This window comes from Rhinoraja longicauda, chromosome 2 (assembly GCF_053455715.1).
Source record: "Rhinoraja longicauda isolate Sanriku21f chromosome 2, sRhiLon1.1, whole genome shotgun sequence".
NCBI classification, from domain to species: domain Eukaryota; kingdom Metazoa; phylum Chordata; class Chondrichthyes; order Rajiformes; family Arhynchobatidae; genus Rhinoraja; species Rhinoraja longicauda.
The window spans coordinates 91656124-91682090 of record NC_135954.1 but is presented as its reverse complement, the minus strand read 5'-3'; the positions used below and the strand labels follow the sequence as shown (position 1 = coordinate 91682090).

The 25967-nt window shown below is 44.8% G+C and overlaps 1 protein-coding gene across 1 annotated transcript in view; it reads left to right on the top strand.

The window, feature by feature from the left end:
* The window catches only part of ccdc13 (coiled-coil domain containing 13), a 42688-nt gene extending 22937 nt beyond the window's left edge, over positions 1 to 19751 (top strand). The window contains 5 exon segments of the mRNA XM_078423961.1: positions 958 to 1112; positions 9424 to 9543; positions 10975 to 11129; positions 12436 to 12538; positions 18131 to 19751. Coding sequence (XP_078280087.1) covers positions 958 to 1112; positions 9424 to 9543; positions 10975 to 11129; positions 12436 to 12538; positions 18131 to 18287 — 690 coding nt within the window. The 3' untranslated portion in view covers positions 18288 to 19751.
* Positions 19752 to 25967: the final 6216 nt, after the last annotated feature.

The following is a 25967-nucleotide window of genomic DNA, read 5'->3' as shown; positions in this document are numbered from 1 at the left end:
TTATGTTGTTGGGCTCCAAGTGTTCAGCAAAACAGTCGCCTTGTCTGCGCCCAGTCGGAAGCTCCAGGGCATTTATCTGCTTTTAGTTAGTATAGTCTTAGAATTGGACAGCACAGATACAGATCCTTTGGACCACCATGTCCTTTCTGCATGTGGTACCTACCTTCATTAATCCCATTTACCAGCATTAGGTCTGTAGGCTTCTTTGCCTTGGCGATTCAACTACAGTTTGCCTCACTCTTTTTGTCTAAAGATAGAAACTCTTCCAGATGGTCAATTACACTGAGAAAGATTCTAAAATATCGCTTTACTATTGTCATGTGTACCGAGATATAGAGAAAACAATGTTATTTTGCATGCAATATTTTGCATACAAATCAAAAATGTGTACAATCAAGCCATACACAAATACAACAGATAGCGCAAAGAGAAAAATACTAGAGTGAAGAAATATAATGATATAGCATTACTGCTACAGAGAAAGTGCAAATTAAAAAAAGAGTCAGCGCAGTTAGTGCAAGACCTGCAAAGAGATAGGTTGGGAGATTACACTCAAGTTTATGGGAGGATCGTTCAGAAGTCTGACAACAGCAGGGAAGAAACTGTTCCTGAATTTAATGGTACGTTGCTCTTGTAAGCTTTTGTCTCTTCTGCTCGACGGGAGAGAGGTGAAGAGGGATGACATTTGGTTATTGATTATATTAGTAGCCTTTAAATATTAAATATTTTTGCAGCCAAGTAACCTCAAATGACTTGTATCTGACTAAAGGTGGATCAAGAAGAATTGGCCATACTGGTAATTTCAACATTATCTGGCTGATAAATGAACTAAACAGTTTGACACCTTCCCCAGCAAGTAACTTGTCCAGTCTGCCCTCCATTTTAAGGCATCGATTTATGTGTCATGTTTGGTCCCACATGATGGTCATAACGAGATTTATATACTTTGTCACACAGCAACTGCAGGAGAAGAAAGTGTTAGCTGATCAGTCAGTGGTAAATCCCACTCAATCCCACCTTTCCTCAGCTCAACTGGACACTAACAGTGGCCTGCCAGTACCGGATCCTCTGACGGCTGATGGTGAACTCTCAGGAAGGCCAATTTCTGCCTGGTAAGACAATAAAAAAATTAAGCATTAAGAAAACTGCATCAAGCTCAAACTGAGCAAAATTTGGTATATTATACAAAATATAGCAACCTCAATATTTTATCCATATTGAGAACTCTTACCAGTTTAAGGACAGAGTATCTTAGACCAAGATTATCTCTACCTACTTAGACCAAGAGCATCTTAGACCAAGACTACTATGAATGTGATGTATGAGTTCCAAACTATCAAGAGAGACAAGGGGATCTAGCTTAGGTAAATGGACACATTTCTCTCTGACATAACTTCTCAAATGACCCGACCTTTCTTTCAACCAGTTTCTTAACTGTTAATGGGATATAGAGTCAAAAGTGTTTCATTACGAAAACCATTGGGACCTGACAATGAAAGTTCTTGCTTGCAGCAGCTTTGCAGGTCCATTAACATAATTACACCACAGCTACATATACAATAATCAATAATGCAATAAGTTAGCAGTTGTGGTGTATTATGATAAGAATCGACGAGTGAGACGGGTTAGCATACAACATATAGCCGCTTTACTTCAACACCACCAGAGAGTTAATACAGGTATCCCACAATGCTTTATACCCGGAACTACGGCAAGGCTCAGCTGCCAAAACACAAAAACTCAAATGGTAAATACACCACATTACCCCCTTTTTAAAATGAAGGTAATCATAAATAACTGAAATTAGCAAGTGCCTTATTACTGACAATAACCATTCTCAAAGTTACTACTATGCAAAGTTACTTGTTATCACTAGAGACCCTCTTGTAGTTTTAACATGTCTCAGTCCATCTGTGTGTTCATATTAATGAAAACAACTTAAACAACTAAACAGTCCTTCATGCCGAACATTTCCTTTTTTTTTAATGAAGCTTAAGGGACATAGCGGTCTGGAGGCTTCCTGACCCTTGATGATCGGCGTGGACTCAGCGGAGCAGCAGCTGCAGCTGTACTGTCCCTGGCTCGCTGCATGATGACATGTCCTCCGGCTGTGCGGGTTGGCTCGGTGCAGAAGTGTCAGTGGTTGAGTTTTCAGTGTCCTGATCCAGTCCATCTCCCATGACTCTGAATCTCAGCTGATCTCCATGTCTCCTGTAGGTGATGTCAGTGTCTCCTCCTTGTACTTTGTAAGACACCGGTCCTGTTTGATCCACTATGACTCCAGGAATCCATGTGCGTCCTCCCCCAGCCGTATTGTATAAATACACTGGGTCAGCCACTGAGAAACACCTGTCTGCTGCACGGAGGTCATGGTGGAACTTCTGCTTGTACTGTTTTTTACGAACAGCGGCTGCTGTGTCCGGACGGATGAAATCCAGACGGGTGCGCACGTGTCTGTTCAGAAACAGGTCAGCGGGTGACTGACCAGTAGTGCAGTTTGGTGTGGTGCGATACTGCATCAAAAAGAGGGAGACCCTGTCCTCCACATCCATTGCGGTGTGTGTCAGCTTTTTCATTCCACCCTTGAATGACTGAACGTACCGTTCTGCCAGGCCATTCGAGGCAGGGTGACCAGGAGCACTTGTAGAATGAAGGATTCCATTCTGCTGCATGAAGTTTTTAAACTCCTCTGACGTGAACTGCGTTCCATTATCCGTGACAATGTGCTCCGGCAATCCATAAGCTGCGAACAGTCTTCTCAGTCGTGTGATAGTGGCTTGTGATGTGATAATCATAGGCAGAGAGAATCATTGCCCATCTTTGGATTCGAGCTGCAGCCATGGTGGGCAGGCTTTTGTGTTCTCCAAACAGTGTTAGCAGGGGTTTGTGATCAGTCACAAGTTTGAATTTCCTCCCCCACAGGGACTGGTGAAACTTCTTTACACCAAAAATGAGTGCCAGTCCCTCTTTCTCAATCTGAGAATATTTCTTCTCAGCAGGGGATAATGTGCGTGATGAGAAGGCGATGGGGCGCTCCTCCCCTGTAGGCATTTTGTGTTGTATGACAGCTCCAATGCCATACGCTGAGGAGCTGAGGAGTCACTGGCCAGAGTGAGAGGAAGCTTTTGGTCATAGTGCACCAGGATCTTGTCACTTGTGAGCAGCGATTTGCACTTGTCAAAAGCTTTCTGCTCTCGACTTTTCCACTCCCACGACACCTGGTCTTTCAGCAACCTGTACAGGGAAGCCAGCACGGTGCTTTGGTTGGGCATGAACCGACCATAATAATTCACTAGTCCCAAGAAAGCTCTGAGCTCTTTCACACAGGTGGGGGCTGGTGCATCCTTTATTGCTCTGACTTTCTCCGGTGACGGCTGGATGCCCTGGCTGTTTAACACATGACCCAAGTATTCGATTTGTTTCTTTCCAAACTCACACTTTGACTCCCTGACTCTCAGTCCGCTCTCCTGCAGTCTCTGTAGCACTTTATGCAGGTTTTGCAGATGCTCTTGTTCAGTTTTTCCTGTGATGAGGAGATCATCCAGATACACCACTACATCCAGATCTTTCATGAGGTTCTCCATGATTCTTTGGAAGATGGAGGGTGCTGCGCTCACACCAAAAGCCAGTCTGTTATAGACAAATAAGCCTCGGTGTGTGTTAATGGTCAACAGTTTTTTTTATTCATCCTCCAGAAGTACCTGCTGGTACGCTGAGGCGAGGTCGATCTTTGAAAACACTGTTCCTCCACTGAGGGTTGCCATCAGCTCCTCTATCCGTGGCAAGGGATAAGTCTCTGTGGTGGCAGCTTGGTTTACAGTGAGTTTGTAATCTCCACACAGACGAATGGTATGGTCCTTTTTTTCAACAGGAACAACGGGTGCTGCCCATTCACTATGTTTGACTGGAGTAATTATGTTGGCCTTTTCCAGTCGGTCCAATTCAGCCTCCACCCGTGCTTTCATGGCAAATGGCAGTGGGCGGCTTTTGCAAAACTTTGGGCGGGCCCCTGGTTCCACCAGAATTGTTGCTTTGACATCACGCAGAGTGACAAGTTCATCTTTAAACACTTCAGAGTGTAACTCCAGTACATCCTGTATTGATGTCAGGTGAGGCATTTCCTTAATATGCTTTATGTCTTCCTGATGAGACTTGTCACTGGCATGTTTAATTTTTTTCCAGTTTAAGGTGAGCTTTTTTAACCAGTTCCTTCCACACAAAGCTGGTCCTGCTCCCTTTACCACAATCATTGGTAACTGCTCACTCTGAATCTCATAGCTGACAGTGGCTTCAAACTGTCCCAACACAGGAATAACCTCCCCTGTGCATGTCTTTAGTGTGACTTCAGCAAGCCCAAGTGGTTGCTTTAAAAAGGTGGTCTGAAACAGCTCCTCTGAGATGATGCTCACGGCAGCTCCGGTGTCAATTTCTAGTTTGACTTCTTTGCCATTAACCACAAAACATGCCCTGTATGCTTGTTTACAGTTGTTGCCATTTACTAATGAAAACATGGGCAACACTATTTCTTCTGCCTCCACATACTTTGTGTTTTTATCAGTCTGTCGTTTATATCTGCTCTGTGTCGGTGCCGCCGCCACTTTTCCTCTGCATGCTCTTTTAATATGCCCGGTTTTACCACAGTTGTAACACTTTGCGTCTTTAAAGCGACACACCTGTGGGCTGTGATTTTTGCCGTTACATCTGTGGCAGTTCCTCCCCGTTTGCTTAGCCGTGTGCGCATCCACTTTATGCACTTGGTTCGGACGCGCCTCGTGTCCCCGCAGCTGCTGCGTGTCTCTCTCCGCAGTCTCCATGCTGAGGGCGACTTCAAATGCCCGTGCAAAAGTCAGGTTGGACTCCGACAACAGCTGGCGCTGGCTTGCCTCGTTACAAATCCCACTGATAAAACGGTCACGAAGCGTCTCGTTCAACGTCGCTCCAAACTCACAGTTAACTGCACACTGTTTCAGCTCCGCAAAGTAACTGGTCACAGACTCGTCCGCCCGCTGGTTGCATCGGTTAAAGCGGAATCTCTCCGCAATAAGCAACGGCTTGGGTTCAAAATGAGTCTTTAAAATGTTCACAATGTCGCCGTAGGACTTATCTTTTGGCTTCAGCGGCTGCACCAGGTTCCTTAACAGACCATATGTAGATGCTCCCATCACACTTAACAGAGTAGCCACTTGCTTCTCCTCTGCAATGTCGTTAGCCTCAAAAAACTGCTCTAAACGTTCCACATACGCCGACCAAGACTCTGTCTTCGGGGCGAACTCCCCTATGGAACCTATGATAGGCATTTTCTGCATGTTTTATCCTCGTCGCCAACTTTAACTGTGGTGTATTATGATAAGAATCGACGAGTGAGACGGGTTAGCATACAACATATAGCCGCTTTACTTCAACACCACCAGAGAGTTAATACAGGTATCCCACAATGCTTTATACCCGGAACTATGGCAAGGCTCAGCTGCCAAAACACAAAAACTCAAATGGTAAATACACCACAGCAGTAATACTTTGTAACCAGACCATAATAGGGCCCTGTATTTTACCCTGAATTGCCATGATCAGAGTTGAAGTAATAAACTTTCACTTTGTTAAGACCATTTGAAGTACAGGACAGACCTCTTTGGACTTAATGCAATCCACTAATCACACCTCAAAGTTAAGGATGTGGTTAGAACCAATGTTGTCAATAACTTTGATATTGTTTTAGATGCTGTGTATGTTTGCTCCTGATGCTCAAATTCACACATTTAGTTAAACTAATAAATCTTTACTTTAATTTGTCTTTTAAGCATGCTTTTCCAGCTTTCTTCTCACCCCCCCCCACAATCAATCTGAAGAAGGATCACAACCCAAAACGTCACCTATCCATGTTCTCCAGAGATGTTGCCTGACCTGCTGAGTTATTCCAGCACTTTGTTTCCTTTTGTGTATTAATCAGCATCTGCATTCTTTGTTTTGACACTATGCTTTTTAAAAAATACTAGCATCAGCTAATCTGTTACCAATCTTCTGAGGCCTTCCCATTGAATGACTTCTGCAAAATGACCCTGAATATTTCATGGATTTCCTTCCTGGTTTTCTTGGTCGTCAAGTGAATAACTGTGGTTACACTGCTGGACTAGAAATCCTGAGGCATGGGCTAACAATTCAGTGACCCAGGTTCAAATCCTACTGTGGCAACTGGCAACATCTCTGGAGAGAAGTGAGTGTGAAGGAGGGTCCTGACCTGAAACATCGTCTGTCCATTTCCATGCACAGATGCTGCCTGGGCTGCTGAGCTCCTCCAGCACTTTTTGCTCAATCATTTGCATAGGTGCCCCATCCATCACCAGGCAGTGGTGGAGTCCCCAATCTGGGAAGCTGAAAAAATGCCACCTATTCTACATGAAGGTGTCTTTACCTTCTGTGGATGTGTCTTTGTGTCCCAGTATCAGACTCCTGAACCATCTCAAGAACCCTAAGTAAAAATGCACAAAAAATCATTCTTGAATAAAGTGACCAACAATGACAATAAATACATCTATAAGGGTGCTCATGCCTTCCCTGTGAGTATACAGAGGAAGTGGTCATTCAGGACATTTACCACCTTGTGCTTGCTTTTGGATTTGAGTATACTTTGCATCTCTTAAGCTTTTCACATTTTCTCTGATTCTTTTCTTTTTGCTGTTATGAAAAAGTGTATTTTTTTTTAACCATCAGGGTATTTTCAGTCTGATCACATTTTCATCGTGTTTCTACAATGAACCCCTTGAAATCCCTTTACTATTTTCCTTGTGAGATTTGTACATTTTCATTTTTTAATACCTGAAGTAACTTTAAAATTGTTACTTAGTTCTGGTACATATTCAGTTCATCTGAGGTTTTTAGTTAAAGAAGTTCTCCATTATTGCAATATACGTTCTGTAGTTGTGTTTTTCATGTAGGAGGGAATCAGGAATTTATAATACCAGAGTGGCTGATTCTCCCACCTTTCTCTTATTATGTTACACAGTCTCTCGCGGCTGGAAACATGGTGGGAGTGTGCAATTGAATGTGAATCCCACAACCTGATGGTGCAGCCCAGCTACACCCCAAAGAAGGGTCTCGACTCGAAACATCACCTATCCATGTTCTCCAGAGATGCTGCCTGACCTGCTGAGATACTCTAGCACGGTGTCCCCAGGCTTAAACATAGTTTAGAAGTATTGCTCTGTGGTTATTTTATGAAGATAACACTTTCATTGTCATCAAATCTGTAAAGAGTAAACGTCAGTGCTTCCAGCTGAGAGCCCAGGTCAAATAACTCAAATTGCAGCCGCCCATCGTCAGTGGTTTCCTGCTGAGTCAGTCCTTAGTACCCAGAATGAAGTGGATAATTGGACTCAACTAACTGAGGGTGAAATCGTAGCCTTGGGTGATCGTCAGATTAGACAAACACTTCTTTCTCGGTGGTCAGGTCATGTGCCTCACTGCAGAAGTAGAGAGTCAGTCAAAAGGAGGTTTTGACTTACTGTGTCCACACAAAATGAGGCCTTTAGCAAGATGAAAAAGAGTAAAGTTGGAAGGGAGGCTAAACATCAATAAAATTGAAAAAGCACAAACTGCAGATGCTGGTTTACAAAGAAAGACACAGAGTGCTGGATAACTTAGCAGGTCAGCATCCATGGAGGACATGGTGAGGTGACGCATGCGTAATAAAGTATCTACTACTGACTAATGTGTACTGTTGTTTTTCAGCGAACTTTAACAAGGATCCTTCAAGTTGAAAACCTAGTAATTGTTTCTGAGACTACTTAGGATTTATGGCATAGAAACCTACATAGTGTGTCTATGCTCCATTTCAGCTCCTTTCACCTTTTCCCATTGAAATCTATCAGTATACTCCTCTGTCCCTTTTGCTCCACATTCTCAACACTGTCTTTGGACACGTGACGAGCCATTTATTCAGTCTCTGAGCTGGTATTTTAGCCATAGTACTTATGCGGCTGGTCCAATTGAATTGCTAGTCAATGGCTGCCCCTCAGGATATTGATGGTGGCGGATTCAGCATTAGTAATGCCGTTGAATATCAAAGAAAAGTGATTATATTCTCTCTTGAGAAAGTATCATTGCCAGGCAATTCTGTGTTCTCTGTCTTACCACTTCTGCACGATGGGAAGTAACTGTTTCATCAGAATTCCCCCTGGGTTTCTTGGTGACTGTCTTATATTGAAGGCCTGCAGTTATACATTTCTGTATTTGGAAACATTGCCCCAGTACCCTTTCTATGAAAACCTCTCATAAATTCAAAGACCACTTTTAGATCAGCCCCAATCTTCTCTTCACAAAGGGCAAGGGACCCAGTCTTGCTGATAGGGAGGCAGTCACATTTCTCTTATCATCCTTTAAAATTTTCGCTATGCCCTTTCTGGTGCTTCCATTGTCTTTTGACAAGTATCCAATTGAGATTGTCATGCCCCTACTGAATTTATTATTATTTTCTTAATCCAACCAGTTCGGTATCCAAAATGGGTCACATCCTGATCGAGTCTGCTGCCCTGCGATCACGCTCAGGAACTCCTATAGGAAGAACTAACAGGTTTATTCACTTTCTTTAACAAAGAGTTTTGTGCTTTGAATGTAAAGATCTGAAATGTCAAGCTTGTTACTTTATAAGAGGTACGACCAATAGAGTGGTACGCTCATCAAGGCATGGGATGAAAATAACTTGCACATTTTGAGACTACAGTCAATTAATATTTCTTGAAAATTAGAACATAAGGAAAGGGCACAGTAAGATATTTGGTCGTTTGAGTCTTTTTCAGCACTCAGTAAAATCTTGGCTATTCTGACAACTGCTGCTTTTGTGGAACATAGAAAAGTACAGCATGAGCAGGCCATTCAGCCCACAATATCTGTGTAATCTGGCAAATGCAGCTCACAGGTAGCTGCTACAAACTATAGAACTGTGAAAAGATCCTTGGGGGACTCCAAAGATAATTGTGGGAACTGAAAAAGAAGGCATTGCTGCTGATTCTGTGACTATGCTGGATTGAGAAAGAGTTATAGTGTCATACAGTGTAGAAACAGGCCCTTCGGCCCAACTTGCCCACGATCTCATGATCTACATCTCTATAAGATTATCCCTCATCTTCCTGCGCTCCGAGGAATGAAGTCCTAGCCTGCTCAACTTCTCCCTCGTCCTGGCAAGGGTGAAAGAGCACCTTGATAGTGAAAGAGTACTCCATTGAGACTTGTTCAACATGAGACTTCATAGAAGGAGAAGTTTAAGTCAATTGTTAGGACAGTATGCAGAGATGTTCAACTCTCCATTTAGTTTTACCATGCTATTGCTCGGTCGAAACATCAAATGAGCTGTCCGAATTTAAATAGCACAGTATAAATTTTAAGCAAATGAAACTATGTTTTTTTTAACTTGTTACTTTTCCTCCACAGTGTGAATCAGATTGATGTGAAAGCTCTGCAGCTACAGTGCACAGAGTACAAGGCTTTATATCAAGCTGCAGAAGTGGAAAGGGATAAACTAACAGAGCTAGTTACTCTCCTGCAGAAGAGGTAAGATCAAGATCACAAATATCTCAAGCTAGCATGACCAGCTCCAGCAAGAGAGAATGTAACTACTTGCCCTGCAAATTCAATAGCATTACTATTGCCAAATGCCTCACATCAACATCCTGGGGGGTACTCTTGACCAGAAAACCAACTGGGACGGCACATATATACCAGGGGTATAAAATAGGTTCAGATCAGAGGCTAGATAACCTGCACTAGGTGACTCACCTGCTGACTTCTCAATCCACAATCTACAAATCAGGAATGTAAACTAAACTAAACTAATGGAATATTCTCCATTTGCTTGGCTGTGTAGAGCTACCAGCACTCAAGAAATTCAATACTATCCAAGACAAAGTATCACCCAATCCTTCACCTTGATATGAATTTCCTGCACCACCAGTGCAATATTATCAAAGTATATACCACCTAAAAACTGCATTGCAGCTACTTGCCTAGGTGAATCCAACATCAATTCCCAATGCCAAGAGGAAGGTTAGTAAGTACAAGGGAACACCACAATCTGCAGGTTTCCCTCCAAGTCACATACTATCTTGAGTTGGTAGCATATTGTGGTTCTGTCACCGTCACTGTATCTAAATGCTGGAACTCCCTGCCCAACAATGATGGCTGCTTTTACAGGAAGGACTGCAATTCTTCTTTCGTGTTCATCATTCAAATGTTACATCACTGTCATCGTCCGTCCTGAAAAAGGCACAAGCTTCCGGTGACAATCATTGGGAGCCATCGCTTGTACAGTTGACGATGGTGGTAGCAGAAATAGCTCAGGACACTTCCAGTTTCCAGCCCCGTGATGTGGACGCTTCTGCTATGGGGCCAGGACTGCAATGACTCGGGGAGATGGCACACCACAACCTTCTCAATGGCATTCAGAGATGGCCAATATGATCAAAACATGTGATTAAAACAGAAACTACTCGAAATACTCTGAAGGTCAGGCAGGATCTATGGAGGTTGAATCAGACTTAGCGATTCAGATTCGTGACCTTTCACACAGTTTAGAAAAAAAAATAGATTAAGAATGATAGTCATTCTGTGCAAATTGCTCTCTCACCTTTTACAGCCAAGAATATATTTCATCTGTACCTAGAAATTTATCTAATTTCAAAGTTGCTAATCCTATAATTCTCCATTTGTTATGGTATTTATCTCACCCATTATCTCACAGTTCAGACTTCTGACTACTAATGCTGCCTTGCCCATAACCAATCTTTTGGCCAGACTTTGTTATCTGCTGTAATATGTATTGGTTTTAGGTTATGTTGGTCATGTTGGCCATCGTTATTGTGAAGTGCCTTTTACCACTTTACAGACACTGGCAATTATTGTTGTAGTTGTTTTGAATCCAAGTTTAATTTATGAATTATGTGCAGCTGTAAAGGGACGATGCTAATATCACTGACTATGCTTTAGGTTAAAAGATAGCAATGACAAGATTTTGGACGCTGAGCAGAAGTTTCAAGAACAGCGACGGTGGTCCGTGACTTTAGAGCAACAACTTGGAAAAGCCAAGCTCGATATGGGAAAGAGTCATGATGTTAACAAACTCACCAACAAGAACAAAACAAGTTAAGTACATTGTTGTGATCCGAGTAGCTAGCTCATTTGGATAGAGTCATAGAGTCATACAGTGTGGAAACAGGTCCTTCGGTCCAACATGCCCACACCGACCAACATACCCCATCTACACTAGTCCCACCTGTCCGTGTTGGCCCATATCCCTCTCGACTTATCCTACCTATGTACCTGTCCAAATGTTTTCCAAATGTTGTGATAGTAGCTGCCTCAACTACCTTATCTGGCAGCTCGTTCCGTATACCTACCAAGCTATGTGTAAAAAAAAGTCACCCCTCAGGTTCCTATTAAATCTTTCCCCTCTCACCTTAAACCTATGTCGTCTGGTTCACAATTCCCCTACTCTGGGCATGAGTTTCTGTGCATTTACCCTATCTATTCCTCTCAAGATCTTATCCAACTCTATAAGATTACCTATCATCCTCCTGCGCTCCAAGGAATAAAGTCCTAGCCTGCTCAACCTCTCCCTATAGCTCAGACCCTTAAGTGTTGGCATGTCCGTGTAAATCTTCTCTACTGTTTTTCCAACGATCTCTGCCTGTCCAGATGCTGGTTGATCCAAAAAGATTTCAATAATTTCCCTACCATTCATATTAGCTTGTCAATTGCTGCTTATTCCTTGCTGTTCCTTTGAATAAATTCAGTCACCTGGCACCTCTTCTGTGTTCAGAGAAGCTTGGATTCATCTCATCAAGTTGTACAAGTCATACATCATGGAGAAGGGCCATTCGGCTAGCAACCTCCATGCTGATTAATTGGCTCCCATCTATATTAATCCCATCTTCCAACAATTGGCCTGTAGCCTTCTATGTCTAATCGTTTCAAGTGCTCCTCTACAACTTTCTTATATGCTAACCCCCAAAACTGCACGTCTTTGGGATGTGAGAGGAAACCGGAGCAGCGGCAGGAAATCCGGTCACAGAGAGAATGTGCAAACTCTGCACAGACAGGACCCGAGCTGGTAGAGCTGCTGCCTCACAGCACCAGAGGATCGAACCCGGGTCTCTGGTGCTGTGAGGCAGCGACTCTACCAGCTGCCCCCGCCGATGTTGTATAAAGTCTAATTAATGTTGTGTAAAGTTGGACCATTACCTCACTACTCTTATATTCAATGCCCAAGCCTATGAAGGTCAGGACCCCATATTAAAATAATGGTTTTGCCTTGAGCATAGATGTAATTTATGTAGTTTTGTATTGATTTTTTTAAATCTCTGTGAGCACGACTAACAGATGATCTGTGAAATGTTGCCTATGATTCTAAAAACTAAAACTCATACAGCTCTGTTTCACTAAATAAAGGTTTGTCCATCAATACCAGCCATCTGTGTGGCAGTGGTGACCTGTCTCCAGGGAAATCTTCGGCCTTAAGTTTGGAGACACAACTGGAAGAACTGAATATAAGGTAAGAAGTTGTTTAACTTTTAAGAGTCAAAATGACTTAATGGCAGCAGTTACTTCCACATTAAGCTTCTCGGTTGTGCAATGAGTTATTAATGATTTGGTGGCGGCCAAACCATGATTACCTGCCTGGCAAACGAGACTTAGAGGCAGCACAGTGGCGTAGCAGTGGAGCTGCTGCATTACAGTCCAGAGACCCGGGTTCAATCATGACCACGCGTGCTGGCTGTTTGTATGTTCTCTCTATGACCACATGGGTTTTCTCCGGGTTGTGGGAGGAAGCCGGAGCAGCAGGAGGAAACCTGGTCACAGAGAGAACGTGCAAACTCTGCTCAGACAGGACCCGAGCTGATGGAGCTGCTGCCTCACAGCACCAGAGGATTTCCTCCCACACTCCAAAGATGTACAGATTGGTAGGTTAATTGACTTTTTTTAAGGTGTAAATTGTCCCTAGTGTGTAGGATAGTGTTAGTATGTGGGTCGCGCGGACTTGTTGGGCCAAAGGGCTTGTTTCCGCGGTGTATCTCTAAAGTCTATAGTCTTAAACAAGTTGGATGCAAAAAATTGAACTGACCGGATATAAACAGAAAATGGAAAATGCTGGAAAACCTAAGCAGCATCTGGAAAACCTAAGCAGCAGAAAAATGGTTACGTTAAAGTCTTCACTTAAGGTCTATGCATGAAGGCATTGTGCATTGTTGAAATGATTTAATTCATGCAGGAAATATATCTTACAATTTTAAGATTTGTTTGACACTTTTTTTTCAACAATAGTATTAAAAGTGATGAGGCATATTTCCATATCTCTAATTCACAAATCAAGTGAGTTGCAATCAAGAGATGTGGATGGATAGTGAACCCCCTGTCCCATTGTCATGTTGGACGGCGTCAGAAAATCGATGTGAGAGATCCCTGGCTGCCAGTGGCTGACTATAAGATGCTTCATTCTTGCTGATCTGCCCTGTTCTCTTGGGGTGTTTTAATCCTTTTGCATGGTGGCTATGTCAGAACAATTAGATGTTTTTTTACTTATTTCGATGTTACACGTGATTAGGTACATACTAAATGCAGTTGTTTTTAAATAGTACAGATACACCACTGATTTTCCAGGATTCGGTTCCAGAGCCTTTCGAGGTATTCCGTTTTGGCGGACTAACAGAGGTCACAGCCTCTGAGAGGAGTCCAAAGGTACCGGAACGGTCCGCCGAGGCCGCCTAGCAGCTGAGATGCCTCCAGCGCCTGCAAGGTCGGCTGCAGAAGGCGTTTCCCCCGGGACACAGAGGCGGTTGGTCGGGCGAGGAGAGGGACGTCGATCGAACGGCCGAGCCAATCGAGGGCGATGGAGGCCTTGCAGCAGCCTGGGGCTCACCTGGATCAGCACCACTCCAGTACATCTAGTGCGCGGACCCAACTTTGGTCATTTTGTAAACGCCGCCAAATATGGTGGTGACTTGTGCATGTGTGATCGGCGCTAAAATAATTCCACTGTGCAGTGCACACGTGACCATAAACCACCATTCACATCGGCCGCTAAAAAAAAAAAAGTTCCCACGCTACCACGGAACGTGCTTGCTGCGGGCCGGATAAAATCTCGTGGCAGGCTGGATGTGGCCCGCAGGCCACAGTTTGGAGACCGCTGGTTTAGAAGTTAATAAAAGAACCCGACTCGGCTCTGCAGTTGCCCTTAACTCTACATTAACCAACAACCCATTCTAAAGCCAGAACTGTATATTATATTTACTTTTTAAAAAATTGGTTCAATATATAATTTGTTGTTTAAACTTGTTTAAACAACAAATTATATATTGCACCAATGTACAAAACAATTAAAACAAGTATTTTATCAAAATCTACCAATAAGAATAGCACAGGACCGACCGCATCATTTCATTTTATGCAGTACGGCACTCAGCAAAGGGCAAGCGTTCCATCACTGGATCAACAAAAGGGATTTTGTGCGATTTGAAGATTAGTGATAGATGTTTTCAATTGCAGTGCCTGATGCTTTGAACTGTTCTGGTGATTTGTTTTAGGGTGGAAGTTTAGCCCTTCAAATCTTTGATCTGGTCGTACTGATAGAAACTCATGGACGAATGCGAGTTTCGGTTGCCTGATACCTTGATGGAGCCAAGCAATAATCACACACAGGATGTAGGCTGCTACTGAGATTTGGCTAATACCCAGCAAATGGAATGATAGAATGAATGATTCAAGATTTCAAGAACAATTTATTGTCATATGTACCAATTAAGGTACAATGAAATTTGAATTACCATACAGCCATACTAAGTGAAAGGCAACAAGACACGCAGTCACATAGAATAAAATTTGACATAAACATCCACCATATGGGATTCCACATTCCTCACTGTGATGGTAGGTTATAAAGTTCAATCATCTTCTTCTTTGTTCTCCTGCGGTCAAGGCTGTTGAACCATCCATCCGCAGTTGGGGCCCTCGATCAAAGCCCCCGCAGCCGATGGTCCGAAGCCCTCGTGTCGGGATGATCAAAACTCCCATGTCGGGGCGGTTGAAACTCTCTCTGTGGCATGGAGCTCCTGTGTTGGCCTCTTCTTACCAGAGACCGCGGACTTCATAATGTTAAAGTCCACAGGCCCAGCGGTTGGAGCTCTCCACAGTCGATCCCAGGCAAAGGGATCGCAGCTCCGTGATGTTAAAGTCCGCACCGTGCCCGCGGCATGAAGCACCGGGCCAGTCTCCAAGAAAGGCTGCCAATTCCTCGATGTTAGGCCGCAGTGGGGACGGAGATACGGTATGGGAAAAAATCGCATCTCCGTCGAGGTAAGAGATTGAAAAAAAGTTTCCCCCCAACTCCCCCCCCACCCCCCACATAAAACAACCCAAGGAACACTAAAACATACTTTTTAAACATACATAAAATAACAAAAACAGAAGAAACGACAGACAGACTGTTGGCGAGGCAGCCATTGCTGATGATTATCATAGGCACAAAATCCGGTGAAGTATAGGTCCAATGAAAGTTTTGCTTGTAACAGCATCACATGCATCTAGACTCATACAGCAGACCAAAATATAAATACACATAAATAATACATAAATCGCAAATAAAATTTGCAAGTCAGTAAAAAAGAAAAAAAGTCTGCAAAGAACAAGACAGTAGTGCAAAACTCAATTAGAAAAAAAAAAACAAGACCATGATAGTGCAAGAAGTGTTCCATGGTGTTCCATTGTCAAGATAGGATTAGAGTTGTGCAGGTCAGTTCAAGAACCTGATGGTTGTAGGAAAGTAGCTGTTCCTGCACCTGGTAGTGTGGGACTTCAGGCTTCTGTGGCAGAGAAGAGAGCATGACCCGAATAGTGGGGATCCATGAAGATAAATGCCACCTTCCTGACATAACACCTAATGTAGATGTTTTCGACGGTGGTAGACACAAACTGCTGGAGTAACTCAGCAGGTCAGGCAGCATCTTGGGAGAGGAGGAATGGGTGATGTTTCGGGTCGAGACCCTTCTTCAGACTGATGTCAGGGGAGGGGGCGGGACAAAGATAGAATATAGCCTGAGACAGGAAGACTAGTGGGAGAACTGGGAAGGGGAAGGGGATGGAGAGGGAAAGCAGGGACTATCTGAAGTTAGAGAAGTCAATGTTCATACCGCTGGGGTGTAAACTACCCAAGCAAAATATGAGGTGCTGTTCCTCCAATTTGTGCTGGGCCTCACTCTGACAATGGAGGAGGCCCAGGACAAAAAGGTCAGATTGGGAATGGGAGGGGGGAGTTGAAGTGCTGAGCCACCGGGAGATCAAGTAGGTTAAGACGGACTGAGCGGAGGTGTTCAGCGAAACGATCGCCTAGCCTGCGCTTGGTTTCGCCAATGTAGAGAAGTTGACACCTGGAACAACGGATACAGTAGATGAGGTTGGAGGAGGTGCAGGTGAACCTCTGCCTCACCTGGAAAGACTGTTTGGGTTCTTGGATGGAGTCGAGGAGGGAGGTAAAGGGACAGATGTTGCATCTCCTGCAGTTGCAGGGGAAAGTACCTGGGGAGGGGGTGGTTTGGGTGGGAAGGGGCGAGTTGACCAGGGAGTTTCGGAGGGAACGATCTCTGCGGAAAGCAGAAAGGTGTGGAAATGGGAAGATCTGGCCAGTAGTGGGATCCCGTTGGAGGTGGCGAGAAGGGCTGTGCTCATGATGGGCTAAGCTGGGTCCACCACTCTCTACAGCGTCTTGTGTTCCTATGCTTTGGAAATACCATACCAGGCCTTTACGCGATCCATCAGTAGACTTTCTACAGTACATCTGTAGTACAAAGTAGGCACTGGCACCTACTCAGTACATAATGACTGGAACAGTGGCATTGTTGCCTCACAGTTCCAGTCACCTAGCTTAACCCCGACTTTTAGTGCTGTCTGGAGTTTCCCCGTTCTTCCTGTTATTGCGCGGGTTTCCTTTGGATACTCTGGTTTTTTTCCACATCCCAAATACTCCACAAAGGGTTGTGAGTTTAAATAAAATTACCCCTTGTATGTGGCTGAGTGGTAGAATCTGGGGCAGGGTTGATGGGAATATTTAGTTTAGTTTCGTTTATTGTCATGTGTACCGAGGTACAGTTAAAAGGTTTTTGTTGTGTGCTATCCAGTCAGTGTAAAGACTATAATCGAGCTGTCCACAGTGTACATATACAGGATCAAGAAAATAATGCACAGTGTAAGATAAAGTCCAGTAAAGTTTGATTAAAGATGATCCGAGTATCTCCAATAAGATAGATAATAGCTCAGGACCGCTCTCTAGTTGTTGGTTGTATGGTTCAGTTGCCAAATGAAACTGTCCCTGAATCTGGAGGTGTGCATTTTCACACTTCTGTACCTCTTGCCTGATGGGAGAGGGGAGAAGAGGAAGTGACCGTGGTGAGACTTGTTTTTGATTATGCTGGTTGCCTTGCTGAAGCTGCATGAAGTGTAAATGGAGTCAATGGAAGGGAGGTTAGTTTGTGTGATGGTCTGGGCTGCGTCCACAATTCTCCACAATTTCCTGCGGTCTTGGATGGAGCTTTTCGCAAACCATGCTGTGATGCATCCTGATAAAATGCTTTCTACGGTGCATCTGTAGAAGTTGGTGCGAGTTGTCAAGGATACACCAAACTTCCTGAGCCGTCTAAGGAAGTAGAGGCATTGGTGTGTTTTCTTGACCATTGTTTCAATATGCTTAGTCCAGGAGAAGGTGATATTTATTCCTAGGAGTCTGAAGCTTTCAACCATCTCTACTTCAGTACCATCAATGTAGACTGGGGTATGTGTACTGCTTCACTTCCTGAAGTCGATTACTATCTGCTTTGTTTTGCTGACATTGAGAGAAAAGTTGTCGTCTTGACACTGGGTTACGAGGTTCTTAATCCCCTTCTTGTACTCTGTATCGCCATTATTTGATATCTTGCCACATTATTGGTGTTGTCCACAAATTTGTAAATTGAGTTGGATTTGTAATTGGCTGCACAGTTGTGGGTGTATAAGATGGGGGCTGAGAAAGCATCCTTGTGGAGCACCAGTGTTATCTGTACAAAATAATGCTTTCAAATGAATCCACCAACTTAAAACTGTGGCATCTGTTTGATTTCAGACTCACCATACAGATGGACGAAAACGAGGCCTTAAAGATGGGTTTGCAAAGCAGCTTACAAGCCAAAGAAGAAGACCTGAAATTGTACCATGACATGCTGAGCCAAGTGAAGCAGGTCTTCCTACAAGCTCTTCGACAGCACAAGGAAAATAATTAAATCCACTACTTCAGCCAGAACAATGTTCCTTGAGTTTGGTGTGGAGGTATCTAAAATATCTAGCATTTGGAGAACAAACAATCAAAAGAGGAAAGAAAATAAGCCAGCTCAGGAGCATGTCACTGAGAAACAAGGCGTGCAGATGCTGGAACTCTGAAATCAACCTGACTGCTGAGTATCTCTGTGTAGAAAGGAGCTGCAGATGCTGGTTTATACCGAAAATAGACACAAAGGGCTGGAGTAACTCAGCAGCTCAGGCAGCGTCTCCGGAGAAAAAGGATGGGGTCAGAAGAAGGCTCCTGACCCAAAACGTCACCCATTTCTTTTCTCCAGAGATGCTGCCTGGCCCACTGAATTCCTCCAGCACTTTGCGTCTATTCTCTGAGTATCTCTGACAGTTTCTGTTTGTATTTTTCATCGTACGTTAGCTTGAACTGTTGCAAACCAGACTGGGTTAATTGGCTATTTGCCTGGCTCCTGTCTTTTATATCTCAAATGACTTGAGCAGATCAATGCAGGGTGACAAATGAGGCGTGCTACTCAAATCATCTGCGGTTCCCTACCCCATCACAGTAGTGGACTGTCTCCACAATGACTTGCAATGTTTTTGTTTTACCCTTCAGCCGAAAGCTTTTTCCAAGTGTTAATCGGTCATACCAGAGGCATAAGAAAAGCTTTGAACAATGAAAAGCACAGACTGGCATTAGCAGAGGCTGGCACAATGGTTCGTAAGAACAGTAGCTTTTGAACTGACAGTGGAATTATTGTTAAAGTTAACTCAAAGCCTCATTAATCAGCTTGCGTGCAATCTCATGTGCATATTGTACACTTTACTTGTTCTACACTGAGGAAAGTACATTTTAAATATAGAATATATATGTTTTCATATTTCGTCAAGACGGAAGAGACCAGCAGATTTATGCTCTCAGAGCGATCTCAGATTAAAAGCCTAATTATTTCCAACACAGTTTTCACATACAGAACTTGTTTAAAAAAAAGTTTCCGAGGAGCGTTGACACCAATCTCTGCACTTACCTTCTAGGTTTGTAGGTTAATTAGCTTGGGTAAAAATAGTAAATTGTTCCTAGTGCGTATGATAGTGTTAGTTTATGGGGTGATCACTGGTCGGTGCGGGCTCAGTGGGCCGAAGGGCCTGATTTGGCACTGTATCTCTAAAGTCTGAAGTCTACAGAGCAGCTTACAGAGCAAACCTGGTAAGAGTGGGTTGGCACTAATTCAGTAGCCTCATTCCTCATGGCGCAAGGTTGGACTGCATTATACATGGACACTCCTCCTTGCGTTGCCAGGAGATACATTGCCTGGGGAGCTCTGATTGATATGTGGTCCATTTTGTTCTGGTCCAAATGGCAGGAGAAAATCATTTTCCCAACATCACTTCCCTTCATCTCAGTGAAGACTCATACATTCAGAAAGAATACAGGTAACTTTTTGAAAGTAAATGTGCAAACATGCTAACCTCGTTTGGAAATAAATATGTCTTTGTACAATGGAACGGGATGTTTTCACGCAACTTGCTTCCTTTTTCAAGATGCAAAATGCCTGTAGATGAATAATAACTCAAAGGGAGGAAGTTACAAGTCTAACTATGTTTGAAAAATAGCAATGAAGAAAATGATGAGATTGAAGATGGACAAGTCTTGATGATTTGATGGTTTCCAATCCCAAGTTAGAAAAACGGAAAATAAATTGAGATGTTTTAGTGATGTTACTTTCATTTTAAAAGTTCAGTAGTTAACAAAGTCACTCCATTATTTAAGATTGATGAAAATATTGTAATATAGAGGTCCAGGCGTTGTGTAAACACTTTGTTTAATCATTAACCGAATACAACCCCTGTCACTCACCCGTGCGTGCCCGAGTTCAAATCCCTGCTACCAAATCCTTTGTTCTCCTGGCACACGACGGCCCGCCCCCCGGACCGCGTGATTGGTCGGCCCAGATCACGCCCAGTCCATGCGAAAGTTCGAGCCCGACAAACAACGGTTCAATACCAAAGTGGTTTGGCCCGCCACATGACCCCCCCCCCCCCCCCCCAGAACCGGAGCAATGGAGGCGGTTAGGCTGACGAGTGAGGCGGCATGATCGCGTGTACGTGTCTCCTGTGTTCAGGGTCGCAGCTGGCAGAGTTGAGGGCGCGTGTGGTCGTGACGGTGGACGCCCTTTGCGGCAGGGTTGTGCCACCTGCACTGGTTGGTCAATGTCCAAGTGCGCCGGCTTAAGACGGTCCACGGAGACAGTCGTGCTTGCCGCCCATGTCGATGATGAAAGTCGTGGTGCCTTGTTGCAGTACCTGGAAGGGTCCCTCGTAAGGCCTTTGCAGTGGCATACGGTGGGAATCGCGGCGAAGGAAGACGTACTGGCAGTCCTGGAGGGCGGGTGGGACGTACGAGGTGGTGGGTCCGTGACGGGACTTTGGGACTGGAGAGAGCGTGCCCACCTTCTCATGGAGGTGCGTCACCATGGTCGTGGCCGGTTCCTAATGTCCACGTGCCGCCGGGATGACGTCCCTTGGGACCATAAGCGGGGCGCCGTACACCAGCTCGACCAAGGAAATTGCCAGGTCCTCCTTCGGGGCAGTGCGTATCCCCAGCAGGACCCACAGCAACTCGTCCATCCAGTCCGGGCCTGTGAGCCGTGCCTCTAGGGATGCCACTAGGTGCCGGTGAAAACGCTCCACGAGGCTGTTTGCTTGCGGGTGGTAGGCCGTAGTGTGGATCAGCTTAGTGCCAAGCAGCTGGGCCATTGCTGACCACAACTCAGAGGTGAACTGCGCATCTCTGTCGTAGATGTCCACCGGCAAGCCAATGTAGGCAATCCAGTGGGCAGTGAAGGCATGTGCACACGTCGCAGTGGAGGTATCCGAGAGTGGGACGGCTTCCGGCCATCTCGTAAATCTGTCCACGTTGGTGATTAGGTGCGTGACACCTCTGGATGGAGGCAGCGGTCCAACGATGTCGACGTGGATGTGTTCGAAACGTCGGTGTGTCAGGGCGAAATTCTGCAGCGGTGCCTTGATGTGTTGCTGAATCTTTGAGGGGATGCACGCCCTGGCCCAGTTGCCGACCTGTTTGCGCAACCTGTGCCACATGAACTTGGCTGCCACCAGTGCCTTTGTTGTCCGGATGGAAGGGTGAGCCAAACCATGAACCATGTCGAACATCCGGCAGCGACAGGCTGTGGGATTGATGTGTCTTGGCTGTCCGGTAGACACGTGGCAAAGGAGCGTGGTGTCAGCGGGCCCGAATCGCACATCCTCCAACAGCAGGCCTGAGATGGCAGTGCGGTAGGTTAGCATCTCCTCATCCTCTCGCTGGGCGGCTGCCACGGCCGTGTAGTCGGCACCTGGGGCCAAAGCGTGGATGGCATTGATGGCGGTGCGGGACAACGCATCTACGACCCGGTTGCACTTGCCTGCGATGTGCTGGACGCAAGTCGTGTACTTGGAGATGTAGGCCAAGTGACGCTGCTGCCGGGATGACCAGGGATCAGACACCTTGGCAAAGGCAAACGTGAGTGGCTTGTGGTCGGTGAAAGCTGTGAAATCCCTGCCCTCGAGGAAGTAGCAGAAATGGCGGATGGCCAGGTAGAGCGCGAGGAGCTCCCGCTCGAAATCACTGTATTTCTGCTCGGGGGGTCTCCACTGTAGAGGTCCAGGCATTGCGTAAACACTCTCTTTAATCATTAACCGAATACAGGCCCCGTCGCTCACCCGCGCATGCCCGAGTTCCGTCGCTCACCCACGCATGCCCGAGTTCCGTCCCTCACCCGCGCATGCCCGAGTTCAGTCCCTCTCCCGCGCACTGCCATCTGTAAATCCTCTGTCCAACATGAGCCGATTCCTTAATGGCCAAAATCTTAGCAACAGACCTAATTATGGCATTGATTTGTTTGATTGAAAATTGACAAACATTCACGCTGCTGAAGCAACGGGTAAAAAAAGCAGCTGCAAAGTCCTGCATTCAAAATATGGAGTTATACTAAGAGATTTCTCGCGAGTCGGGTTTCTCCTCATCATCACCTCTGAAATGTTTGAGACAGATGTCTGGGTGCTGCCTTGAGAATGTAACAGCCTCGTTTATAGAATCACAGCAGCTGGGAGGGGCTCCAAGAGGGGTTTGAGGTAGTGCATTTCCCACAGGGGAGCCTGGATCCCTTCCACAGAATCCAATGCAGACTAGGATACGGTAAAGTCAGAAAAAATCATCAGCTTTTTCCAAGAATGTCCTCAAGTTTCTTCAGTCAATCAGCAAGATCCAGCAGTAGAGTTGCTATCTTACAGTGCCAGAGACCCAGGTTCGATTCTGACTGTGGCGTTTGTACTTTCTCCCTGTGATCCCGTGGGTTTTCTCCGGTTTCTTCCCACACTCCAAAGACATACAGGTTGGTTGGTTAATTGGTTTAGGTAAAAATGGTCAATTATTCCTAGTGTGTAAGATGGTGCTAGTGTATGGGGTGATCGCTGGTCAATATAGACTCGGTGGGCCGAAGGGCCTGTTTCCCCACTGTATCTCTAAAGTTTAATGTCACCTATCCTTTTTTCTCCAGAGATGCTGTCTGACCCGCTGAGTTATTGCAGTACTTGTGATGATACTTTATTGTCACTTGTACCCAGCTAGGTGCAGTGAAATTCTTTGTTTATACATACTGCTGCTCACCGGGTGTGTATCGGCCTGCTGCTCTTTGTGTCTATCTTTAATTAACTACAAAGCAGCCTGACAGTATGTTTAAAATTGCTTAAGGACAGATATTAAATGGGAACAGGATGTTAAATTCGATGAGCACAGCCAAAGACCATCAGAATCTAGCCTCAAGTGCCTCTTTGAGAACAGAAGGAAGTTCTTTGACGGGTGAAGGGATATTTACTGGAGCCAGGTGGATTAGTAGTTTATTTTAGTTCAGTTTATTATTATGTGTACCAAGGTACAGTGAAAAGCTTCTGTTGCATGCTAACCAGCCAGTAGAAGGACAATACATGTTTACAATCGAGCCATTCACAGTGTACAGATACATGATAGGGAATAACATTTAGTGCAAGATAAAGCCAGTAAAGTCTGATCAAAGATAGTCCGAGGGTCCCCGATGAGGTAGATAGTAGTTCAGGACTGCTCTCTGGTTGAGGTAACATGATTCAGCTGCCTGATAACAGCTGGGAAGAAACTGTCCCTGAATCTGGAGCCGTGCGTTTTCACACTTCTATACCTTTTACCCAATGCTTCAGTGTGGCAATGTTTTACTGGACTGTATGTAAGAAAATAATTTCACGGTGCCTCTGATTGTGCAGGTCATTGCCAATACTGTGCTTAGAGAATAAGACTTGTTGAGAAAGCAGCAGTGTGCAGGAAACAGAGTCTGGGTGGTGTGTAGCAGGTGTATTGGGAACCTGATCAATGTCAAGGGAATCAGGATGAAAAAGAATGCTCCCTTGACTATTCTGTGGGGAAAAAAATACATTGTTATTGTGAAAAATTGAATAATTTAAAAAAACTAGAGCTTAATAATTTAAAAAAACTAGAGGATTAAGCAAAAAGATAGAAAATAGTAGATCATTTGGGCCTTTCACAATTTAGTAGGATCTTACACGAAGGGTGGCGCATGTATGAAATGAGCTGCCTGGGGAGGTAGTTGAGGCAGGTACTATCAAAACGTTTAAAAAACCTTTGGACATGTACATGGATAGGATAGTTTTCGACTGATATGGGCCAAACGCAGGAGGTGGGACTGGTGTAGATGGGGTATGTTTGTCAGCATGGGAAAGCCTGTTTCCACACTGTATGACTCTATGATTCTGTCTCTATACTATGTTCCTGCCCTTTCCCATGCACTTTGACTTCTTTAGTTTTGAGAAATCCAAGTCAAGTCAAGCGTATTGTCATGTGGACGGGTGCAGTGAGGTACAGATACACTGCAAATCTTGCAACAGCATCACAGCACATAAACTCAGACAACACACAAAATGTAACTTCTACAAGGCAGTGAAAAGAAAACAGTTATGCACAGACCAGATATTAGTGCAAAACACAATTAGAAATTATTGTGCAAAAGCTGGTTCATAATGTACCAATGCTGAAGTAGGATTAAGGTTGTTCAAGAACATGATGGGTGTAGAAAAGTAGCCGTTCCTCAACTAAGTGGTGTGGGATTTCAGGCTACTGTACAGTAGCAGTGATAAGAGGGCACGGCCCCAGATGGTGGGGATCCACAATGATAGATGCTGTCTTTTTGAAGCATAATTTCATGTCGACGCTTTCAATGGTAGCTGTAACCATGATGGACTGGGCCATCTATCTTTTTCATCCATCGTTTGATCTCCACAACCTTCTGTAACAGATTTACCGCTCTCTACAGGCTGCACACTGGGAAGCATTCAAAAAATATGATAGTGAGATTGCAGCACCAAAGAGCTTGAGCAATAATTAATGATCAGGCCAAGGAATCAAGAAACCTGAATGCCAGGGAACTGGACAAGGAAGAACAAGATAGCACATGAGAACTGAAAACCAGTGAGGCCTTACAGGAGTACAGAAAATGTGCAAAATATTTAAAAACATAAGTGAAAAGAGGGCACAAAATGGCTCTGGCAGCCATATTTATGGAAAATCCTGAACCATTTTAAAAGCGTGTAAAGGGTGAGAGGATAACTAGGGAAACAATACTGTCAATTAGCGACCAAAGAGGCAATCAAGTGGGGAACTGCAGCTGCTAGTTTATAACAAAAATAGACACAAAATACTGGAGTAACAGTGGGTTAGGCAGCATCTCTGGAGGAAAGGAATAGGTGACGTTTTGGGTTGGAACCCGTCTCCAGTCTGAAGAAGTCCATCACTGAATTCATTTCCACACACCTCGACTCCATTCTATCCCCCCTGGTCCAATTTCTCCATTCCCATATCCAAGACACTTCACACACCCTTTGTCTCTTCAATAACTTCTGTTTTCCAGGCCCCCACTCCCTCATCTTTACTATGGATGTCCAGTCACTCTACACCTCCATCCCCCACCAGGAAGGTCTTAAAGCCCTCTGGTTTTTCCTCAACCGCAGAACCAGCCAATTTCCATCCACAAACACTCTCCTCCGCCTAGGAGAGCTGGTCCTAACCCTTAACAACTTCTCTTTCGACTCCTTCCACTTCCTCCAAATCCAAGCCGTAGCAATGGGCACTCGCATGGGCCCCAGCTATGCTTGCGTCTTTGTAGGGTACATTGAGTAATCACTGTTCCAGGCATACACTGGCCCTATCCCCGAACTCCACCTCTGCTACATTGACAACTGCATCGGTGCTACCTCCTGCACACATGCAGAACTCACTGACTTCATCAACTTCACGACTAATTTCCATTCTGCACTCAAATTCACTTGGACCATCTCCCTACCATTTCTAGATCTCACAAAGTGCTGGAGTAACTCAGCAGGTCGGGCAGCATCTCGAGAGAGAGAAGGAATGGGTGACGTTTCGGGTCGAGACCCTTCTTCAGACTGATCTCGCCGTCTCCATCACAGGAGATGGACTATCGACTGTCATCTACTACAAACCCACTGACTCCCATAGCTATCCAGACTACACTTCTTCCCACCCTGCTTCCAGTAAAGACTATCTCCTACTCCCAATTCCTCCGTCTACGCTGCATCTGTGCCCAGGATGACTTGTTCCATACCAGGTC